Raw genomic sequence first — 20,681 nt, forward strand, 5'->3', positions numbered from 1 at the left:
GCTGGCTGGTAGTTTCAAATGGATGACCTTTCCATTAGTAAGCAGCAGGACAAGTCACTCACTCTCAGGGCTTCTTACAAAAAGAAAACACAAACTCCCTGCCATCAAGTGGCTTCTGACTCACAGAGTAGAACTGTGTGCCCTGTGGGTTCCCAGTCTTCACTGGGGCAGACAGCGGCCTCATCTTGCTCCTGAGGAGCAGCAGGTGGTTTCCAACTGCTGACCTTGCATGACCCACCACACTACCAGAGCTCCTACCAGGTAGTGATCAGGAAGTCTCTAATCAATGGAACTTCCCTGGTCTTTGACCATTACTCTTGGAACGGACACTTCAGGCACTTTGCCATCTCCTTCCTGGCTCCCTTCCCCAGCAAACCAGGCAAAGGACAGGGTGGGGAGCAGTAACAGTGCCAGGGAAGACCTTGGGGTGCTGGGCCTCTGCTCCCTTCCTCTATTCATCTCCATCTGATGTCCAAAACAATTGCTTTAAAAATTTTATTAAAAGATCATTTTACTGGGGACTCAATAATTGCTTTTTTTAATCCTACATAAGTACTGGGCAGTACTCTATTTTCAAGACCCCTACCTCCCAACCAAACTGCCACCTTGAACCCATCCCCAACATAAAAATTCTCTAGTCTCACTTAGGAGGAAAAATGGGCTGATCTTTTCTAGTCCACAGGGAGGTAGAAAGCCAGCCTTGGCAACATTTTATGTGAACAAAAGTCAAAATGTTGCCTTGTCCTAAAACAAGCATCAACGTCCCAGTATTGGGAGTATGGGGACACTGGAGGAGATTTCCATGGCCCTCTCTCCAAGAGAGCTCAGAATGTTTTCTGAAGGATAACAACACTGGAAAAGAGAGGTCAAGTCTGCAAGGAATCCTACCAGAAATAAAAATATTGCACCTTGGTGTCTGTGTTTTTTAGAGAGTGGTTACATCTCTCGTGCTTGCTCTCTGGCCCACCACAAGTCCTATGTAACCCTCACTCCACCTTGTACCTGACTTGGTGAAGACTGGCTCCCTGGAAGAAATTAAACATCTACCCTGAGACCTGAAGGACTACCAGGGAAACAAGGTGGCCAGGGGCCAGGAGAGGGAGCTGCATGTGTCAGGATCCTTGAATGGAGGAGCTTGGTGGTTTCAAATCCAAAAAAACTCACCAAGTCCATGCACTCCTCCCAACCACAGGGGACTAAGTAGACATGCCCCTGCGGGAAACGGGTGGAAAGCCCAGCCTATCTCTGGCAGTTTCAAGAAACAGAACTCAGGAACTGTCCCTGAGTGTGAGGGGGCCCACTGGTGAAGGTAACAGGATCATACCAAACTCAAAACTGCAAGAATCTTAGGCTCTCTCCTAGGAACAAGGGTAAGACGTGGCTAGGGAGTAAGATGTTCAAATCCACAGTTAAATCCAGCTTGCTTTCCACCCACCTTTTTAATTACTGAAATTAATCTCTTTCCAAGAATATTTGCATTCTCATTATCGTATACCCATCACAAAACTCTCCAAGAACCAAGTCGCCAGTGTCTGGTAGGAAAGAACTCAGGTGCCAAGTCAACTGTCTCCTCCCACCCCCACCCCTGCCTCTGGGCAAGACCTCGCCCAGAATACAGCGGACCTGTAGATTTCCCGGAGTTCTTCCAGCGGTAACCTTCCACCCTCTCTGGCGTGTGTTCTTTCCCCACAGGAACATAGGTAGTATCTTCAGGTTTATGTGCCCAGTGGGCTTTTGCATGGCAGGAGGCAGGGCTAGAAGTGGGCGGAAAGGGTGGGTTTGTTGGCTGTGGGTAAGAATTCAGGAGGGTTATTATTTTTTGGGGGGGGGGTGTTTAGGGAAGTGGTCTCAAATCAATGGCAGATAGGGTAGGGCGGAAGAGGGAGGCAGGCGTGGACGGATCCGCTGTGTCAGCGGGCAAATTTAAGCCTGGATTCCCGGGGGGAGGAAGTCGCTGTAGCCAGCCTTCTAAGAAATCCCAGATTTTTTTTTTTTTCCTGGAGAATAGCAATACTGGCAAAAAACAGAGCTGCAGTCTGGAAGGCATCCCGGTCCTGGAGATTCAAAGCCCTTCGCGGGCTAGTGCGTCCCCTGACCCGGAACAGCAGCCGGTGCTGCCCACGTGCCGGCAGCCACGGCCACGTGGGGCTCTGCGGAAACGCTTCGCCAAGGTTTGTCCCCAGCGCTGCCCGGTAGCGCGGAGGCTGCGGGAAGGCGGCCGAAGGGAGCTGCTGGGCGCGAGGTCGGCTCGGCGCGCGCCGGGACCGCCGGGGGCGGGGCCTGGGCGGGGCCGCCGGTGGGTGGGCGGGGCCTGGGGACTGCGCCGCCGGGGGGCCAGGGGGGGAAGGGTGCTACCGGCAGGCCCTTCCTGGTGGCTTGGGCGCCTCTGCCCCAACCCTCGCCCGCGCTTCGCGGCCTGGCCTTTCCCGGGTCGCCATGGAGTCGGCGCTGAGTGCGGGCATCGCGGTAGCGGAGACGCTGCAGAGACAGATGCTGGGGACGGAGAGCGTGTGGCTCTGGGTGACCTTTCTAGGCGACCCCAAGTGCCTCTACATATTCTACTTCCCCGCGGCCTACTACGTCTCCCGCCGTGTGGGTGTCGCGGTTCTCTGGATCAGCCTCATCACTGAGTGGCTCAACCTCGTCTTCAAGTGGTGAGAGAGCCAAGAGCCGAGTCCCACCCTCTACCCCCATCCCTGCGGGCCCTGACCTCTGTCAGCACAGGTCTTGGCAAAGGCCTGCACCTTTTCCACCGGGACCCCTGGCCCGGCATGGAAGCCACGGCCTTAACACCGCTCACCCTCCCCTCTTTCTGCCTGCGAGCATCTCTGTGCATCTTGGACTTGGACCTCAGTGTGCCCCCAGGGCCAAAGAAACCACTGAAGGGGCTGTGTTTAAAATGCCAATGCCCACCCCCCACTTCTGATGTACAGATTTAGAAACTCTGGGTGGGGGTGGGGGCGAGGGGGTCTGCATCCACAGCTTCCTTCATTTACTGAGTGCTTTGTTTGAGGGATGTTAAGGAGCTAAGGACCAGAAAGGGCTAACGTCTTGCCAATTGAACCCAGGCGAAGCTCGGGCTTGAGTCCCTGCTAAAAATGCAGCTGCCCAAGCCCCAGCCCAGAACTCCTGAATCAGAATCTGCATTTTAACCAAGTCCCCAGGTGACTTGTGGGCACTGTCAGGTTTCAGGAGGATTGCTGCCCAGGGCGAGCGAGCTTTCTCATTCCCCTTATTCCATGGTGGGCTCCTTGCTCTGACTCAGAAGCCAGGAATCCCAGGCAAGTGGGTGAGGGCACAGGGGCCCTCGGGGCTTATCTCTGTGTGCCACCTGGGCATGCAAGCCCCACCTGCCCTCGCCGCAGCCTCAGTGTCCCGTTGGCGAGGAAGAGAGGTTCTTGGGAAGAGTCTGACTCACCCTTCCCTTCTTCTTCTCCCCACCATAGAGGGAAAAGCAGGTGCTGTTGCGTCCTCATTGTCTTGTTTAACTGCCCTTTTGTGCGTTATCTCCCCCAGTTTGTAGAAGCCTCCAGTTCCCCACAGGGAACTGGAGCCCTCAGTGGAACTCTAATGTCCCCTCTTTCCTCCCCACCTGGCCCCCAGGACCACGTAGGGGCTACTAGTTAAGCCTTGCGCACCTGGTGCATGTGAAGCTAGGCCCTTTCTGCTGAGGTGTCCGATTCCTCCTGCACCTCCTTCCCCATCGCCCAACTTCCTGCCACCCTATTACCTCCTGGCCACAGCCTTCCGCGTGTGGCTGTCTGGTGCAGCCACCCAGCTAAATCAGGGCACGTGGACTTTTTGCCCTGCTTAACGCTTTCTCGGCCTCCGTGCCCATTCCCTTCTCCCCTGTTCAAACACTCTGTGGATAAGAACACACACGCACACCACCACCACCACCATCTGTCGCCTCCCATTGCCCTTAGAAAATAACATGCAATGTCCTGTCCAAGCTAGGAAACCACAGAAGGGTAGTGACGGGGAATTACCGTCGTTAACATCCCAGCTCTAGGCCCAGGCTCTTCAGGGGACAGAGCGTTCCCCGGTGTCCTTCCTCCCGCCTGGGTTGCCCCTGATGTTATTCTGCATCTGTTCTCTCCCAGGATCCTCTTTGGAGACAGACCCTTCTGGTGGGTCCATGAATCCGGATACTACAGCCAGGCCCCCGCCCAGGTCCACCAGTTCCCCTCTTCTTGCGAGACTGGGCCAGGTGGGAAGCCTCAACCTTTTCCTGGTCCCAAGGTGGTCAGCGTCCATCTAAGCATGAACCAGGGTGACCCAACCCTGGCCCTGAGAACAAAGAAACCCCAGCAAGACTGCATCCAGTGTGCCAGCTGCCTGCCTTGGATGTAGGCCAAGGCAGAAGCCAGAGAGTCCTCACGGGTAGAGGGGATGGGTTAAAAGTCCCCAGGGCGGAGCACCCTATGGAATGGTTCTGGAGAGGAAGAGCTGCTTTTGGCGCGGGGCAGGGGTGTGGGGGTAGGGGGGATTGGATTAGTGGGTGATAAGGCAGATGTGGTAGGCTATCACCAGGGGCAGGTGCCAGCCCGTCCTCTCACCACAAGCTTCTGACTTCTCCATCAGGTAGCCCTTCCGGACACTGCATGATCACAGGAGCAGCCCTCTGGCCCATGATGATGGCCATCTCCTCTCAGTTGGCCACTCGGACACGCAAGTATGCCCCGGCCTTGCCTACAGTGGAGTGGGATGATGGGTCCTGAGCCCAGAGTCCAGCAGCAGGGGAGCTAGAGTGCCGGGCACACCGGGGCGTTTGGCCTGCCCGCGTGCAGTGGGTGGCCAGGCTGCGGCGTGGGCAGCCCTGAGCCGTTTGCCTTCCCTTTCCTCTCCAGCCAATGGGTGCGCGTGATGCCCTGCTTGGCTTACTGCACCTTTCTTCTGGCCATCGGCTTGTCTCGGGTCTTCATCTTGGCGCATTTTCCTCACCAGGTGTTGGCTGGCTTAGTAGCCGGTAAGCAACTGGAGTGGCAGAGGGTGGGCGGAGAGGAGACCTCCGGTGGCGGGAGGACCCATGTGAAACTTGCCCTCACTTCTGCCCAGCCAACCCAGGGCCCTTCCTGTTTTTCAGCCCGTTCTTCCAAGCCACAGCCCCCTGGCCATATGTCTCATCTCCCCAGGTGCTGCCCTGGGCTGGCTAATGACCCCGCGGGTTCCTGTGGAGCGGGAACTCAGCTTCTACGGGTTGACCTCGCTCGCCCTCCTGCTGGGTGCCAGCCTCATCTATTGGAGCCTCCTGACCCTGGGCCTGGATCTTTCCTGGTAAGTCCTGCTCTGAAGATAAGGCAGATGGGGCTCTCTGCCCCCTCACCTGGTAGGGAGTTCCCGGGTAGAATGTGACCTACAAAGGACACAGAAAAGGCCTTCCGGGGCTCCCAGCACAATGCTGGGCCAGGCCCCGGAGTACAGGTGGCTAAGAGGCGGACCCTCTAGGTGCCAGGAGACTGTTGCTTCCTCATGACAGGTCCATCAACCTAGCTTCTAAGTGGTGTGAGCGGCCCGAGTGGGTCCACGTGGACAGCCGTCCCTTTGCTGCCCTGAGCCGCGTCTCAGGTGCCTCGCTGGGCCTGGGCATCGCCCTGCACTCCCCGTGCTACGCTCAGGTCCGGCGGGCACTCCTGGACAATAGCCAGAAGCTGGCCTGCTTTGCGCTAGCCATGGTGCTGTTGGGCCCCTTGGAATGGCTGGGCCACCCACCTCAGATCAGCCTCTTCTACATCTTCAATTTCCTCAAGTTCACCCTCTGGCCCTGCCTGGTCCTGGCCCTTGTACCCTGGGTGGTGCACATGATCAGTGCCCAGGAAGCCCCACCTGTCCGCTCCTCCTGACCGCCAGGTGCCTCCTTCCCGCTTTCCCACCTCCACACTCCACCCCGTTTCCTCCGTGTGTACAGCTCCCACCTGGCCCTCTGCCCCCTGAACTTCCCCAACTCCTCCCAGCACCTGGGCTTAGCCCCAAGAGCACCTTCTCTCCCAGAGAACTTCGTCTCCCTCCGGTCTTTCTTCCCAAGTCCCCAGGGTGGGGCGGGCAGAGGGAATGGCAAGGCCGACGGGCCCTGCAGCAGCCCCAATAAAACTCTGAGCACTTCCGGCTGCTTGTCTTGCCTGTGTGGAGCCTGCCTTCCACTAATACCGGTGGACCCTGGCGAGATGGTCCCGCTCCACTCCAGAGTTGACCGGGGTCAATGAGGGCAGTGGGTTCAGTGGAGACCTCCCGGGCCGGGGCCTCACCCCGTTCACCTCAGCCTGGGCTGCATTCTGCGACATCTTGGCAGAAACCCACCATCCCACCTGTTTACCAAATCGGCTTCCAGATCTTTCCAGCGAGAGGAAAGCAGAGCCGTTTTCCTTGACCAGGCAATTGGAGAACATCTCCTCCATTTGGGAGCCCAGAGAACAGAGACATCGGCCCCAGGAGATGCTGCCAGAAACACGTTTATTTACACAAAGACACACAGCATGTAACACGTTACAAAGTGCTCAACTGAAGCTCACAGCCAGGGCCACAAAGCAAGAAAGGGGCAGGGGGTTACATGAGAACCAGACTGGTCACGGGCAAGAGAAGGAGGGGCCTGGAGCCTGGGAAGGCCTGGGACACTGGGCAGCCCACTTCCCAGGAGGATCTGCAGTGCCCCACACAGGAGACTCTACACAATGAACTGACGGTGAGGGGACTCCTGCCCTCCCCCGGCTCAGGCCCCAGTTAGCATCACTGATATGTAAACAGACGGGGAGGGCATGTACTGGCCTTGGGGAAGAAGACTCCAGGAGCCGCTGCCCATCTTTGGTTTCCTCACAGTGGGACAGCAGGCCCTGGAGGCCCGTGGGCTCCCTGCCCCTGGGGAAGAAGAGAATGACTGCTACCTCCTGCTCCGACCTGCCTCGCTCAAGGCCAGTGGGGCGGGAACCTAGGAGAGGGAAGCCCAGCCTGGCCTGTGCGGTCTAGAATCCCCGCTCTCACCACACCTAGGGAAGGAGCGAGGCAGGCCCCTAACAATTGGAGCAGAGCATGTGAAGTGGCTGGGGGGAGTCTGGTCCTGACCTGCAGACAGGGCTCTTGCCAGCCAGGAGGCCCCTGTAGCAACTACTCTCCCAGGCTCCGGGCTGCCAGCGGAGGGGCAGGGAGGCTCACTTCTGCAGCTCCTGGCTCCTCAGGCCCCAGGAGTCCATCTCACCCCAACCCTAGAGCCCTGGGAAGGGAAAAGACCTGCTGGGCAGGAGTGCAGGCCCAGAGCCCAGCCCCACACTCTGCAGGAGAGGAGGAGGGCGAGGCTTGGTAGCAAGAGAGGAAGGGATGGGGCCCACCTCTACTCCAGCCTCCTGGGTATGGTAGGGACACCCCCGGCTCTCCCCTGAGGCTGGAGAGGAAGGAGGGTGAAATTAAGGCATTTCCCCCAAAATCCACTGAAGCCAAGGCACCAAACTTTTTGCTCCCTCTTCCTCAGGGAGACCCCAAACCGGAGGGCACTTCCCAGCCTCCAAGCCACCTTGAGCTGGCCCAGGCTCCGAGGGGGAAAGGACAGAGAGCAGGCGAGTCGGTGTGGGAAACACCGCGAGGGGGCTGGAACAGCAAGGCGCAGACTTCCAGCCCTGAGATGGGAGCCAGGGGCCTGAGACAGCTTGGAGGAGCAGGAGGGGCGAGGCTGAGAGACCCACACGGCACACGTAGTTGAATGTGTGACTTTTTGTTTTTAATAGAAAAAATAAACAAAATCACAATGATGAAGCCCCGAGGGGTGGGGGCCAGGGTGTCACGGGACAGGCTCCTGCTCCATGGGTTCTTCCGCCGGCCTGTGGGAACAAGCACATGTAGGCTGAAAGGAGGGCAGCCTGGAGCAGGTGCTGGCAGGTGGGAGCTGGGGAAGGAGGCTCACCTGGGGCTGTGCTCCAGGCTGGCGGCAGCCTGGGCCTGCTCGGCCCCCACGGACAGCAAGGCCATGGCGCTCACAGTCTCGGCCTCCTCCGTCTCCCCAGCCTGGGCCTCCCGCAGGGAACGGCCCAGCCCTGCCGCAAACCTCTGCACGCAGCTCCAGTGCTTGCCTGCAGCAGGGGAGGCCAGGGTCAAGGAGGGCAGACCACTCCCATTCGGGCATGCCTCCCCTAGGGCCCAGGGGCTCCCTCCCTCCAGCACTGCCACCCCCTTAGCCAGCTGAGGGCAGTGCCCTGGGCCACCCCCACGCACTCTGGATCTCTATGACTTTCTCCAGTGTGGCCACTGCGTTGACGTTGGGTTTCTGCTGCAAGACCGTCTCGTCCAAGGGCTGCAGCTGGCGGGAAAAGAAGACAGGGCTTAGGGTAGGAAGTGGGCGAGGGCCCACCCCCACGATGCCCCGAGTGGGTCTTTAGAAAGACAAGGCACCCTGTCCACCCTGCCTCGTGACCCAAGGCCGAAGCTACGCCCCTTTGGGGCCCCTGGGCTGCTGCCCCGTGCGCTGGTCCCCTCCCTGTGCGCACACCTCCACGCTGAGCAGAGCAGACACACAGGCCTCCGAGGCGTCACAGATGGCGGTCAAGTCATGGCCTCCCTCCAGGGCCAGCACCACCCGGCCCCCTGCCAGCGTCATCAGCTGCCTGGTCAAGTGGCCAAAACCTTTGGGACGGGTGGAAGAGGGACCGACAGCACAGAAGTGAAGGGTGATGTAAACTCAAACATTTTTCTATGAAATATTCAGAGCAATGGGCTGGCTAGATGCTTCGCTGACAACAAAAAGCTACCAGAGTACAAACAACCACTACAAGAAAAGCCACATGCTGATTGAGGAGACTCCTGAGAACCCAGTCAGGGACCCCCAAGTGCCGTCCCCAAAGCTCCGGAAGAGAAGCATCCTCTACTGCACGCCCCTGCCCTCAAGGCCAAGGCTGGCAGGAGGACCGTAGGCAGGATTGACTGAGATGAATCTAAGCCCTAGCTCTCCCCCAACCTCTACATGCCAGTCTCCACTGTCCCCCTCCCCCTCAGCACCCACCCCCCGCAGGCTCACATCGGGCTGTGACAGAGTAGCCACCCAGCGGAGAGAGATGGCCCTCGACAGCATCGAACCCGGCGGAGACCAGGACCACGTCCGGGGAGAACTCGTGGGCGATGGGCATCACCACTGTCCTGCAAATGGGGGGCCTGTGATGACCGGCCCGACGGCTGGGCCAGGCCCTGTGCCACCTGCTCTCCTCCCAGACAACCCCCCTCCACCCACACCAAACTGAGTGCCTCTGCCCCCCACAGCAGGGCGGAGGCAGGACTCCCCCCACCCTCCCTCACTTGCCCTCCTCAGCCCCCACCTGAAGGCCGTCAGGTACTCCACGTCTCCGATGGGGGGGTCCACACCTCCCGTCCATGCCACGTTCACATTGTACCCCACGCCCGGCCCTCCGCCAACCTGGCACCAGGGTGGGAGGGGATTATTCTCCCTGCCTGAGTGGGGGAGGAGGGGTGTCCCAGACGTCATTCCCCCCATCCTACCTCCCGTCCTCACGGACCTGGGCTCTGCCCAGAGGAGCTGTCGGAGTGGTGACCCTCCCAATAGAAGCCCAGGCTCCCCAGTCACCAGGGAGGGACCTCTGTGGCTCCCTGCTGGCCCTACTCTGCACCCTCCCCAAGGGGCCCTGCGAGGGGCCGGGCGCTGTACCTCATCAGGCGCCCCGCTGCCTGGGAAGAAGTTCCCGTTGTCATAGCGGTGCAGGGAGATGTAGAGCACCGAGGGGTCGTTGTAGAATGCCTGCTGGGTGCCGTTGCCATGGTGAATGTCCTAGTGGGACCGGACAGTGAGGACAAGGGCACAGCTCAGACTTAGAGGTTCAAATCCCACTCCCCCGTCCTATGGTGAGCCCAGGGGTACAGCCCACCGCCCACTACAGGGACATTCGAGTTCTCTTAGCACTCTGCTCCTAAGCCGGGCTCCGCCTGGGCCTGTGGGTCTGCGATGGGGCCCTGCGCAGAGGCACAGGGTGAATGTGGCAGGGCTCCCCGCCGAATCATTTTATTTAAGCATCCCAGGGAAACGTTTTGGCAAATTAACTACTAAGGACCTTAACACAAATGTGCATGCAACTTGGGGACAAAGAGCTGTCAAACGGCAGCATCAGCCCTGTGGCAGACAGTCCTGGGCCTACCCAGCACCCGGGGATGGGTGCCTCGGCCTCCCCATTAGAGGCGGGGTTTAAGGAAACACCGTGAAACAGTAAAAGCAAATGGTTTGGTACCAAAGACCTGGTCTGAAACCCAGTGCCAATGACCCCCACTAAGTGACATTAGGTCGGTCATCCCAAAGCTTGGTGTCCTCCATGGACACGGACATGATTCCCACCATGAGAAGTGGCCTGGCACACCTGAAGCTGCCAGGTAAGGGGCTAAGAGGGTACATGGCTCAGGCCCCTTGTGAGTCTCCTATGGGGGGGAGGGGCGGGGGCGGCTGATGCACCAACAGAAGGTATGTAAGGTGTGTGTCAATGTGATGTGGGACCAAGCCAGGTCCCCCGGGGTGGCCAAGCCTGAGGAAGAGTGAGCGGCTCCCTGGAGGTCTGCTGGGGAGGGCTTCCAAAGGCTGACCCAGTTCCCAGCTCTCCCTGGCCCTGCCCAGCCCCACCCCCAGGAGCCCACTGCCTACCCAGTCCACAATGAGGACCTTGCCAATGCTCAGCTTCTGCTGCAGGAGTTTTGCTGTGATGGCTACAGAGTTGAAGAAGCAGAATCCCCTGAGGGGCGTGGGGGAGAAAAGGGTGGGGAGGTCAGCTTTAGTGCCACCTGGGCTCAGGGAGCAGAGGTCATGGGCGGCTGGGAGGGTGTGGGGCAGAGGGCGCAGGGGGGTTGAATTCCGGGAGGGGGACTCACATGGCCGTGGATTCCTCGGCGTGGTGTCCTGGGGGCCGGATGACAGCAAACCCATTCTAAAGAGGTGGCAGGCAGGATGGCCACCGAGGGGGAGGAGCCCCAGGCAGACGGGAGGACACAGAGCAGAAAAGCAGATGCAACAGACTGCTTGGCACAGGCAGGTACCCTCCCTGCCCGGGAGATGCCCCCGAGAGGCCTCCAGATGCTGCTGCTGTTTGGTATACCCCTAACTTCTCACCCATCCCAGTTAGCCCTGAGGGTACTTCCTCCCCAGCTCACTGAAGGGAAACCAAAACCCGTACACCCCCCTCACCGCCACCCCCAGCCTCCCCTCCTGAGGCCACACTCACTTTGAGCTCCCCGGCAGCCACCTTGAAAGCCAGCTCCACCAGGCAGCCCACCGCCATGCGCACGGCCCCGGAGGAGTGCATCTCGTTCCACACAGTGTCACTGTCCACCTGCGGGGGCAGGAGAGCAGGCTTCAGCGTGCCCCCTGCAGGGGGAGGGCAAGAATGGGGGGTGGGGTGGGCAGCAGGCCAGAGCCAGTTGGGCGGAGGGAAGTACCAAAACAGGGAGCAGCCTGTCCCCACACCACACACACACCCCCCACTGATGGGCGGATGCCCCACTCACCCCGATGCCCCCACAAGGCAGCATGGCGTACATCTTCTGGCTGATGGGGCCTGCAGGGAAGAGAGAAGGGAGCTATTCTGAAAGTTTCCTCAATTTGAAGTCTGCGGAGGGCATTGGGGTTAGCCCCCACCCCCACCAAAAGGCCCAGGCTGGGAGGCCTCTGCAGGCCAGAGCAATGAGGAGCTCACTGTCCCCTATTTGACCTTGGGGGCAGGTCATATGGAGGCAAGGGCAAACGCATGCTCCCCCACTAAATCTGAGCCTGCCACCTGGTGCCTGTCGCCATCGTGCTCCAGTCTTGTCCTCTAGCCTGCACCTGTGCCCCTGGGGCTGGACAGCATGGCCAGCTCCCTCTGACGGCCGCTCCCCCCACCCCGCAGCCCTGCATGTAGGCAGTGGCCCTCACAGGTGTAGCCACCACACCATGGCTCACCAAGCAGCTTCTTGCTGTCCAGCTTCTGCCGGTTGAGGGGGCTGGTCCCATAGAGCAGGGTGTGGTACTCAGAGTGCACCGTCTGGATCTCGTCCAGCGTGGCCTTACGGCCCCTGACCCGCTGCAGGGGAGAGGGGGAGAGATGAGCGGGGTCACTGCAGGTACCACTCTCTGATGCCCAGACCCTCTGCCTGACCCCCAGCTGGCGGCTCAGGGTCCCAGACGGGGTTCCTACGAGCAGAGGAGGGCCCAACTCTGGTCACCTGGAGGCGGTGGCGGCAGCCCCTACCTCGCACTTGCTCAGCAGGCCCGTCTCCTGCAGCCGAGACCAGATGCTCTGGATCCGGCCAGCGTGTTCCGGGTGCACGTGTGTGTTCCCGCACATGCACTGGTGCTTCAGCATGAACGTGTCGTAGACCACACCTGGGCAGACAGGTGTGTTGGCCAACAGAGTTCTGAGCCTGGGGTCACAGCCTGGCTGCCCCCACACCTGGCCCCTCCTCTCCAACTTTTAGTTCCCTCCCCCTGACGCCCCTTTCCTCCATGACTGCCTGTCAAGAGTCTTCTCACTGCAACCCCTCCCAACCAGGCCGCCCTCTACACCCTCCATGGTTTTGCTCTCCAGCCGTGTGGCCGCCCGCCGTGGTACTGTCCCCTCCTCCCGGCCATCCTCCTTCATTGGTGAAGGGACTGTCCCCAGGTCCCAGCACACGGTGGCTGAGTCTATATCCCAGGCTTCCAGGGAGAAGGGGGGACCCAGGTGAGATGGTGGGCCCTCCCCCAGCAGGTTCTGGGGCTGGAGTGACACTACAGAGAGGGGAGCTTGAAACATGCTTTTGAGGAGCTGAAGGCCCTCCCAGCAGGGAGACGGCTACCACAGGCGCTGCCGTGCACAGGTTGAGTACACATTGAAGCGGCGCACAGGCCTGGTTCCACGCAGGGCGGCCCCCACCCTTGCCTCACAGTGCAGGAGGGCAACGGGCGCCGATGGGACTCACCGGTGGTAAAGAGGTGCTTGGTGGGCTGGTCTGGGGGGCTCTTCATGCCCCCAGGGGCAGCAGGTGAGGACTGGGTACGGCCCAAGGCCTGGTGGGGCACAGTGGCCAGGCTGAGGGGCGCCTGGTACACCTGTATGGGCTGCAGCTGCGGTGCCTCTGAGAACACCTGGAAGAAGGAGCCAGGAGGCACCCAGATGAGGCTCAGCCTGAGAAAAAGCGAGGGCAAGGACCCTCAGGGCCTCCACGGGGGTCCACGTGCAGCCCCTCCTCCCCCAGCAGGCATGCTCCAGCACCCTCCCCCCACCTCCCCAGCACCTCCGGATGGAGGTGTGATGAGTCACAGCGAGTAGCACTGAGGTAAGAGGCTGGGAGGGGTGGGGGCGGGCTGGGGGGAGGGGGCGGGGTGAGTCAGGCCCAGAGGGAGGGCTGTGTCCGCAATGAATGGAGAGAATGCGTTAGTGAGTGCGTGCAAGGCTGACTGTAGTAGCAGTGGGGGCGTGTGTGTACACAGGCGCACACGGGGACCGACGCACAGCCTGCCCTGCGCAGGCAGACACGCAGACACACACAGTCACAGGCGGTCACGTGGCCACGCGCAGGCGGGGGCAGTCACAGACGGGAGGAGGGGGCCCCCTGGGCAGACTGGGACAGGCACCAGCAGCTCGCTGGCTCCCTTCCTCCCGCCTGGGGCAGTGAGTCAGCATGGAGGGCAGTGGGAAGGGAGAGGAGCTGGAGTCCCTGAGTCCCCTCCTTGCCACCCCCCACCCCCACCCTCACCCTCACCCTGGGTGGGGCAGGCACCTTTTTGTAGCCGGCACCAGACTCTTCCAGCTCGGGCTCCTCATCCGCACCACTCTCACCCTCCTCGTCCTTGACCCGGATGCAGTCCTCGTCCCCCTCGTCCCCCTCCTCATCCTCCAGGTCCTCCTGGGTGCTCTCACTCTCTGTGGAGCCCTCCCGGGGCATGGTCAGGGCCCCTTCCCCCAGCAGCGCCTCCTGCTGCTCTGTCAGCTCCTCCTCCGTCTCCTCGGGGTGGGTGGTGGGCTGCCGAGGCAGCTCTCCCGTCTTGGTGAGGATCTGCGAGCAGCATGGGGAGGGGGGCACGGTGGCTGGGAGGGGGGTTGGCCACAGCTAGCAGGCCCAGCAGTGTAGTCCCTCCCTCCCTCCGGCTCCAGACCCACCCTGAACCCCCGGGTGGGGGGGGTCCCCGAGGCCCACAGCCCCACGGGCTCTGCGCTCACCTTGCCCAGCTGCAGCTGCTGCTGTTTCTGCTTCTCCAGGAACTGCTGGTGCTGCTGCTGCATGACCAGCTGCTGCAGGGCCTGGGGGCTCTGGGGCAGGGGCGAAGACTGCGTGCGGCTCAGAGGCCGGTGCCTCGGGAGCTTGCCCAGCGCACGCATGCTGGTGGCCACTCGCTCACCTGTCACCAGCGGGGACTGCCCGTGGAGTGGCACTGTGAAGTGGGGGGGGGGGCTGGGTCAACCACCTCCTAGCAGAGCACCAGGCCGCTACCCCTCCTCATGGCCGCCGCCCAGACTCCCCCTCCTGCCACACATACGCCTGCCTTCTCCACTCAAGGGGGTCTGGGCGCCCTGCTCCCAGTCTCCTCCTTCCACTCCAGGACTGGCTTCCCCAGCCTCTCCTCTCCATGCACTGAACTGGTCTCGTCTCGGGCTTTCCCCGTTGGGGCTGACAGTCTGAAGTTCTGTGGTCAGGCCCATAGCAACTACCCCAGCCCCACCCCCGATGCTGAGCAGCTGAAGTGTGCCCGTGGGCCAAACACACGTGGGGTTTCCACACCTTGGCCTTTGAACAAGGAAAACACCTCACGGGTAGCGCTGCACATGGAGTATAGATGACTGTGCACACGGGTGACACGGGATTGAAACGAATAGCTCTTTCTTTCCTTTTTCAAGCTCTGCTTTCTCTGCCTCCCGAAAATGTGCCATCCTTCCTCAGGGCCACGTGGCTCTGGGGGACAGCGGAGCTGCCAGCACAGAAGCCAGGCAGGCTGGGGGTGCTCAGCAGACGTTTGTAGCACGCCGCCGGAGGAAGGACCTACGCTGTGCCTGCGCCAGGCCGGGATGGCCCTGGCTGCTGTGCTGTCTGTCCCCTGACACCTGGTCCTGCCTCGAGCCCTCCAAAGACCCTGGAAGGCCCCTCCCTTGGCCCTCGCCCTGCACCGCCAAGACCCCCTGGCCACTCACCAGCTATGAGGGTGCTCTGCTGCCGGGCCTGCTCCAGCAGTAGCACGTGCTGCAGCAGGGAGGGGTGCCCGTGGGGGCTGGTGTCGCCCTCCAGTGCCACGCCCAGCAGGCAGCCTGGGATGGAGGATGTGCTCATGAATTTGCCCGTCAGGGCGCCACCCTGCCGCAGGGACTGGAGGGCCTGCCTCTCGGCTTCTTGCTGCGTCGACAGCTTCGGGGAGGCCTGAGCAGGGGAGGCAGGGAGAAGCTGTAGTGACCCCCCTCTCCCCCAAGCCTCCTCTTTGCAGCCTCCAGCTCTGAGGGCCCATCTAAACCCATTCAGGGCCTTGGGAAGGCCAAGACCCAGCCAGGGGCACCCAAGACCCAGGTCTTCAACCACAGGGAAGGAGAGGGGAGTCCTGAACTTACGGTGAGGTGTGAGTTGGTGACAGTGACGGTGGCCTGCAGCCCTAGGGAGATGTTGGGCAGAGAGGGGGACGTGTAGAGGCTGAACTGGTTGGGGGAGCTGTCCAGAGGGAGGGCCCGGTGCTGGGGGAGCATCTGCAGAGCAGTCGAGAGAGACAGGCATGAGCTTGGGCAAAGGAGCTGGCGGGGAGGGGTTAAGGTTCCCTCCCCACCTACAGCCAGAGCCCCATACAGGGCCCTTCCCAGGGCTGTTGGGAAACATCCCTGCAGGCCAGCGCGTGCGGGCAGGGCCCCTCCAGCCCATCCACTGGGGCAGAGGGCTTTTCTTGGCACTCATCAAGACAGGAAGGAGCTGCATCTTCTGAGGACAGGGAGCAATTGTGTCCCCACCCGCCCTGCCCTCAGCTGGACATGTACCTCGGCGGGGATATTGGGGACAGAGCCGGTAAAACCATTCTCGGCAACGGTGCTGTGGGAGCTGTTGGGTGAGCTGGGCCCGGAGCCTGGCGCGCTGTTACACACTGGGGAAACTGCGGGAGAAGCAGCTGTCCGTCATCTGGGCCTGCTCTGAGCCACCCCTCCTCCCAGGCCCATGGAACAGGGACACAAGGAGCCATTACCCCCAGGCCCGGCCCCTGTGATCTCAACAGCTCGCTTCTTAAAGGTGCTAATGACAGTGCCGTCCTTGCGACGCAGGAGGGGACTGCTTCTCCGCTCGGCCACTTTCTGCTTTAGTCTCGAACGGACTTTCAAGTTGGGTTCGGAGGCTGAGGGGAAAGGCAGGCTCCAGGGGTCTGGCTAGCTCCAGGCAGCAACTCTGCCCTGGCCACATGCCTGCCCACCCAACCGCCCTCCACCTGGGAGGAGCCACCTCCGGGGAGGGCATGGGACACTCACCCGTTTTGCGGAGGGGGAAGTCATCGCGACTGTCATAGGGCCCGAGCAAAGGCAATTTGTAGGAAGGAGGCGTCCCAGGGGGGCCGCTCTGGGGAGGGGAACTCTGGTCCAAAGAGGCGTGGTGGGCTCCCCTGGAGTGGGTGGCAGGGAAAGAGCCGCCAGGTCAACACTCAGGCAGCTGGGGCTGCTGCCCAGCAGCCTACATTCATGAACCCCACCGCGTCTCCACAGTACACCAGATGGCCTTGCTGGACTATGGGGCCTTTCGGTGGCTGTGACCTTTCAGAAGTAGATTGCCAGGCCTTTCTTCCGAGGTGCCTCCGGAGAGGCAGATTTCGAACCTCCAATCATTCAGTTAGCAGCTGAGTGCTTAACCTTCTGAGCCACCCGGGGAGTCCTCCCAGCTCTAGGTAGGGACAGGACATGGATCTTCGGGGAGAGGAGCGAGAGAAACCAAGGGTGGCTGTCTCATCCCTTAGGGGAGACTGAGGCACGTGGTTGCCGGCCCCGGGGGCATTACCAGCATTTGGGGTGCTGCGGGAGGGAATGGTTGAGGCCGCCCGGAGCGGGCTCCTTGGACTTCGACAGGAGGAATTCCTGGAGCCTCAGCTTCACCTCGGTGCTGGCGATGGCACCTGGGGGGCAGGGCACAGCTGACCTGGGGGGCTCCGGGCCGGGCCGGGGTGGGGCGGGGGGCGGGCGGCCCAGGGGCTCCCCAGGCCTTACTTTCTTTGCTCTTCTCCTTGTTCCGAAGGATGAGCAGCTGCTGCTCCAGCCGCTGCTTCTCCAACTCTTCCTGCCGCTGCTGCTCCCGCTGCCGCTGCTGCTCCCGCTCCTGCTGCCTCTTGGCGGCCAGCATCTCCTGCTGCTGCTGCAGGGACACGCAGGCGGGGTGGCGGTGGGTGGGCCAGGCCCCGGCCGGGCTGGGGCGGAGGTTGAGCGACGCTCCCCACCCTCGCTCACCTTGAGGTGCTTCTGCAACTGGACCTCATGCTGCCGTGTCAGGTGGTCGTGCTGCTTCTGGAACTCGGCGAACAGGAGCTGCTTCTGCAGCTGCTGCTGCTGCTTGAGCGCCAACAGCTCCTGCTGGAGTTGCTGCTCCCTCAGCGCGGGGTCCAGGGGGCCCGCCAGAGCCCCCCGCAGCTCCACAGGGCTGGAGCTGCCTCCACTGCCGCCCCCCATGGAGCTCGGCATGGCTGTGGGCGGCACCGGCTTCACCTCCACTGCAGGGCAAGGAGACAGGATGGGTCAGTGGGCCAGGCCGGCCCGGGGCCCAGGAGGCTACCCCCAGGCAGGGCTCTGGGAAAACTATGGTCTGCACAGCCCTCTGAGGGCTTCCAGGGGACTCAACACGTGGTCATTACTGTCACTGTGAAGTGACACCATGGCCAGCATTTTCTACGAATTCCTCACTGACAGCTCATCACTAACCCAGGAAGTTAGCACAATCACACACACACACACACACACACACACACACACCCCACATAACAGGACAACACAGACGTTTCCATCACTTGGCCAAAGACAGCAGAGTTCTGCTTTTTAACAAACTGTAGCAACGTAGCACAGGATCTGTCCCGTGTTTCATTTATTCAACTGAGTGACAGCCACTGCACCAAGCACGCTGTGGCTGTCCACCCCACCCCCCAGTCACCCCAGGCAGAATGTCCCTCCAACCCACGGTCTTGCCCTCCTGGGCACCACATCTAAAGAAGTTATGCCCGAGCAGGGTTATGGGGCACAGAAATTGGCTCCACCGGGGAAGCAGCTGAGGGCCAGGCCCCCGGAGGCCTGGAGATTCCCAACCTGACCCTCTCCCCTGTTCCCTCCCCGCTACCCAGCTGGGGCAGATGGCACAGGGGTCCCTCCGGGGAAGAGGGGCGGGTGGGAGTGGAAGGCCTCAGGGAAAGGGGTTCAGGACAGCACCAAGCCAGGGCCAGGAGGGAGGCTGGGAATCAGACTCACTTCCTTTGCTGGATTATCTCCTTTCAACAGTTTTATTGTAATTACCCTGAAAACGCCGCTATATATAGAGTGAGCCAAACAGCAGCTGTGCCTGGGGGGTGGGGGGTGGGTGAGGGAATGGGCGGGCAGGCGAGAGGGAGGAGGTGGGAGGAGACGGGAAAGGGAAGGAATCAGACAGGAAGAAGGGCGATGGCAGAGGGGAGGGCTGGAGCTGCAGCAGAGATCGAAGAACTCCAGTGCTAGGAGGCCTGGAGCTCCGTGGGGAACCTGTGGGGAAGAGGCAGGGGCCCACAGTGGTAGGGGGTGGGGGCAAGGCCTTGGGTCCAGATCCCACCCACCCCCACCCCCACTGTGGACAATGGGCACAGGGGCTGCAGGGAGTGGCAGAAGGTTCTAATGGCTTATGGGAAGGCTGGGTCTTGACCTCTTGATTCCTGTACACTGTAGTCTGGTCACTGAGTGTCACTTCCTACCACTGCCTGTGGTTGCCAGGACAACAGGGCAAACACCACGCCAGCAGGCATCCCCAAGCCCAGCCCATAACCCGCAAAGCCGCTTGCCGTCAGCAGGAAGGAGGAAATGAAAGAGGCAGGACTGACCCCATCTTGTTCCTTTTCCAGTTCTTTCTCCAAAGAAAGCCCTCACTTCCGTTGCTCCAGCCCAGGGCAGCCACAAGGAGCTGGGATGGCTCTCCCGAGGCAAAATGCTGGCCCCTCCCCCTGCCCCGCCCCCAGCACGGGCCTAATACAGGACCAGGATGGCCCGGACATGCCTGTGTTCCTGCTCTCCTGTCTCCTGTCCAGGGAAAGCTGAGCACTGAGTTAGAAAGGTTCATTCCGTGGGCCTGGGTCTCCCAGGGGAGCAGGTTCAAAAGGGGGCTTTCCAAGGGCAAAGCCCCCCCCCCCTACATGTAGCCTCTGGAGGCCCAGGAATGGTGAGGGGAGAAGGTATAAGGCCCTGTGGGCTCCCCACAGCACTGCCAGGCACATTCCTCTGTGGCTCACCCGCCAGCCACACTGACGACTCTGCGGCCACGAGGCCAGAGCCACATCTGCAGGAGGGGCCGCATGTGGCCTGGAGGGTGGGGTCACTCACTCATCACTTTCCCTCCCGACCCAGGTCCTGTCCCTGCAGCAGGAAGGGCCCCTGGGACCTGCAGAGGGTCTTTCTGGAGGTGGCTGGCCCCAAGCCCGGGAACAAAGCCAGGTGGCAACCAGGAGTCTGGGCAGGCAGGCTCGGGTTTCCCCAGCCCGGCAATGCTCACAGGACCCCCAGAGGGCAGGGAGACTGTTCCCAGGAAAGGCCAGGGCGCTCTGATCCCTCCACCAGCCTGGCTCCCAGCAGGGCCATAGCTAAGAGCACCGGTACCTGCCTGCCCAGGGGTCCGACCAGTCCTGGCCCCAGCAGATCAACCTGCCTCAGGCTGGGCCCATCACAGGTAGGGTGGCTACCCTGGCAGGAGACCTGCAGACTCGGGAGAGGAGCATCTCCCACCAGGGCTACCACCACTGCTGCAGCCGCCGCCACCACCACCAAGGTGACAGTGTATCCCTAGCTGAGCTGCAGGTGGGGTGGGGGGGGCGGGAGACTACGGGAGAATACTAATCTGCAGGGCACCTGGGGTCTGGCGGGGGTCTGGCATGAACAACCAGGCCCCCAAATGCAGGAGGGGGTCATGCAGGGCAGCTGGGCTTAGGGAAAAACAGCAAGAGGGACACAGGGCACCTCCCGCCTCCCCTGAGTATAGTCGGCAGAGCCTGGCTGGCCTGGCACCTGCTTGGGAATTGTGCCAGGGTCAGCATGGCGTGCACGGGGCATATGGCAGCAGCTGCCATCAGAACCAAGCACCTGGAGGGGGGAGTGGTGGTGGTGCTCGTGGGGGGGGCCTCAGAAAATTGGAGGGTGTCTGGATACGGAAGAGTGGAGAATGGGAGCAGTTGACCCTGCCCCCCTGGGAATCTCGGTGGTGGTGAGCGCTGGCCCGCCAGGCATCCCCTAAGAGGTGGAGAAAGGGCTCACGGGGGGGTGGGGGGGGTCAAGGTGTGGGGCTGAGGAGACAGCAGAGCAGAGCGCTGCCACAGCCACCCCTGCAGAGGCCAGAGAGGCTTGGGCCACTCCTCCGGGCCCCTGGCCTCTTAACAGCTACCCACCACTGTCTCCAAGGGGGAGCTCTGCCAGGAAGCTGGGAGGGGGCTTCACACTCCCAGCCCCCACAGACTCACTCCAGGCTCTGGCTCACTAGCCCGCACCTGTGCACAAAGGGACAGTGGTAAGACCATAATGGCACTTCCTTTCCACCTA

General features: G+C 61.4%; 2 protein-coding genes across 5 annotated transcripts in view; one reads left to right on the top strand and one right to left on the bottom strand.

Moving 5' to 3' along the window:
* Window positions 1–2,333: 2,333 nt before the first annotated feature.
* G6PC3 (glucose-6-phosphatase catalytic subunit 3) lies at window positions 2,334–6,102 on the top strand. 2 transcript variants are annotated; one of them, XM_075561927.1, is made up of 6 exons: window positions 2,334–2,654; window positions 4,104–4,210; window positions 4,585–4,675; window positions 4,851–4,969; window positions 5,136–5,277; window positions 5,480–6,102. In XM_075561927.1, the coding sequence occupies exons 1-6, from the start codon at window positions 2,437–2,439 to the stop codon at window positions 5,841–5,843; spliced, it is 1,041 nt and encodes a 346-aa protein (XP_075418042.1). In that variant the 5' UTR covers window positions 2,334–2,436; the 3' UTR covers window positions 5,844–6,102. The 2 variants fall into 2 exon arrangements, with proteins under 2 accessions (XP_075418042.1, XP_075418043.1); XM_075561928.1 differs by lacking the exon at window positions 4,851–4,969 and having other exon boundaries at window positions 5,480–5,641.
* A 1,581-nt stretch (window positions 6,103–7,683) lies between these two features.
* Window positions 7,684–20,681, bottom strand: part of HDAC5 (histone deacetylase 5) — a 35,447-nt gene continuing 22,449 nt past the window's right edge. For all 3 annotated transcript variants that reach the window (XM_075561931.1, XM_075561930.1, XM_075561929.1), the window contains 24 exons: window positions 17,376–17,635; window positions 17,139–17,283; window positions 16,933–17,047; window positions 16,413–16,543; window positions 16,136–16,282; window positions 15,933–16,045; window positions 15,519–15,650; window positions 15,111–15,333; window positions 14,145–14,356; window positions 13,705–13,980; window positions 12,904–13,069; window positions 12,195–12,328; window positions 11,906–12,026; window positions 11,473–11,522; window positions 11,190–11,297; window positions 10,840–10,895; window positions 10,616–10,703; window positions 9,638–9,757; window positions 9,291–9,388; window positions 8,996–9,114; window positions 8,471–8,604; window positions 8,197–8,281; window positions 7,889–8,054; window positions 7,684–7,805 (listed from right to left, as the gene is read on the bottom strand). In XM_075561931.1, the coding sequence (XP_075418046.1) occupies window positions 7,766–7,805; window positions 7,889–8,054; window positions 8,197–8,281; window positions 8,471–8,604; window positions 8,996–9,114; window positions 9,291–9,388; window positions 9,638–9,757; window positions 10,616–10,703; window positions 10,840–10,895; window positions 11,190–11,297; window positions 11,473–11,522; window positions 11,906–12,026; window positions 12,195–12,328; window positions 12,904–13,069; window positions 13,705–13,980; window positions 14,145–14,356; window positions 15,111–15,333; window positions 15,519–15,650; window positions 15,933–16,045; window positions 16,136–16,282; window positions 16,413–16,543; window positions 16,933–17,047; window positions 17,139–17,283; window positions 17,376–17,635 (3,239 nt within the window). In that variant the 3' untranslated portion in view covers window positions 7,684–7,765. The remainder of the gene's footprint in view (window positions 7,806–7,888; window positions 8,055–8,196; window positions 8,282–8,470; window positions 8,605–8,995; window positions 9,115–9,290; window positions 9,389–9,637; window positions 9,758–10,615; window positions 10,704–10,839; window positions 10,896–11,189; window positions 11,298–11,472; window positions 11,523–11,905; window positions 12,027–12,194; window positions 12,329–12,903; window positions 13,070–13,704; window positions 13,981–14,144; window positions 14,357–15,110; window positions 15,334–15,518; window positions 15,651–15,932; window positions 16,046–16,135; window positions 16,283–16,412; window positions 16,544–16,932; window positions 17,048–17,138; window positions 17,284–17,375; window positions 17,636–20,681) is intronic.

Source organism: Tenrec ecaudatus, chromosome 10 (genome assembly GCF_050624435.1).
Source record: "Tenrec ecaudatus isolate mTenEca1 chromosome 10, mTenEca1.hap1, whole genome shotgun sequence".
In the NCBI taxonomy this organism is placed as follows: Eukaryota; Metazoa; Chordata; class Mammalia; order Afrosoricida; family Tenrecidae; genus Tenrec; species Tenrec ecaudatus.

Bases quoted from the DNA above. Each gene is read 5' to 3' on its own strand.
- G6PC3 (XM_075561927.1), top strand. From the start codon at position 2,437: ATGGAGTCGGCGCTGAGTGCGGGCATCGCGGTAGCGGAGACGCTGCAG. The intron at 4,970-5,135 runs GTAAGCAACTGG...TCATCTCCCCAG, and splicing joins GTTGGCTGGCTTAGTAGCCG to GTGCTGCCCTGGGCTGGCTA. The intron at 5,278-5,479 runs GTAAGTCCTGCT...TCCTCATGACAG, and splicing joins CTGGGCCTGGATCTTTCCTG to GTCCATCAACCTAGCTTCTA.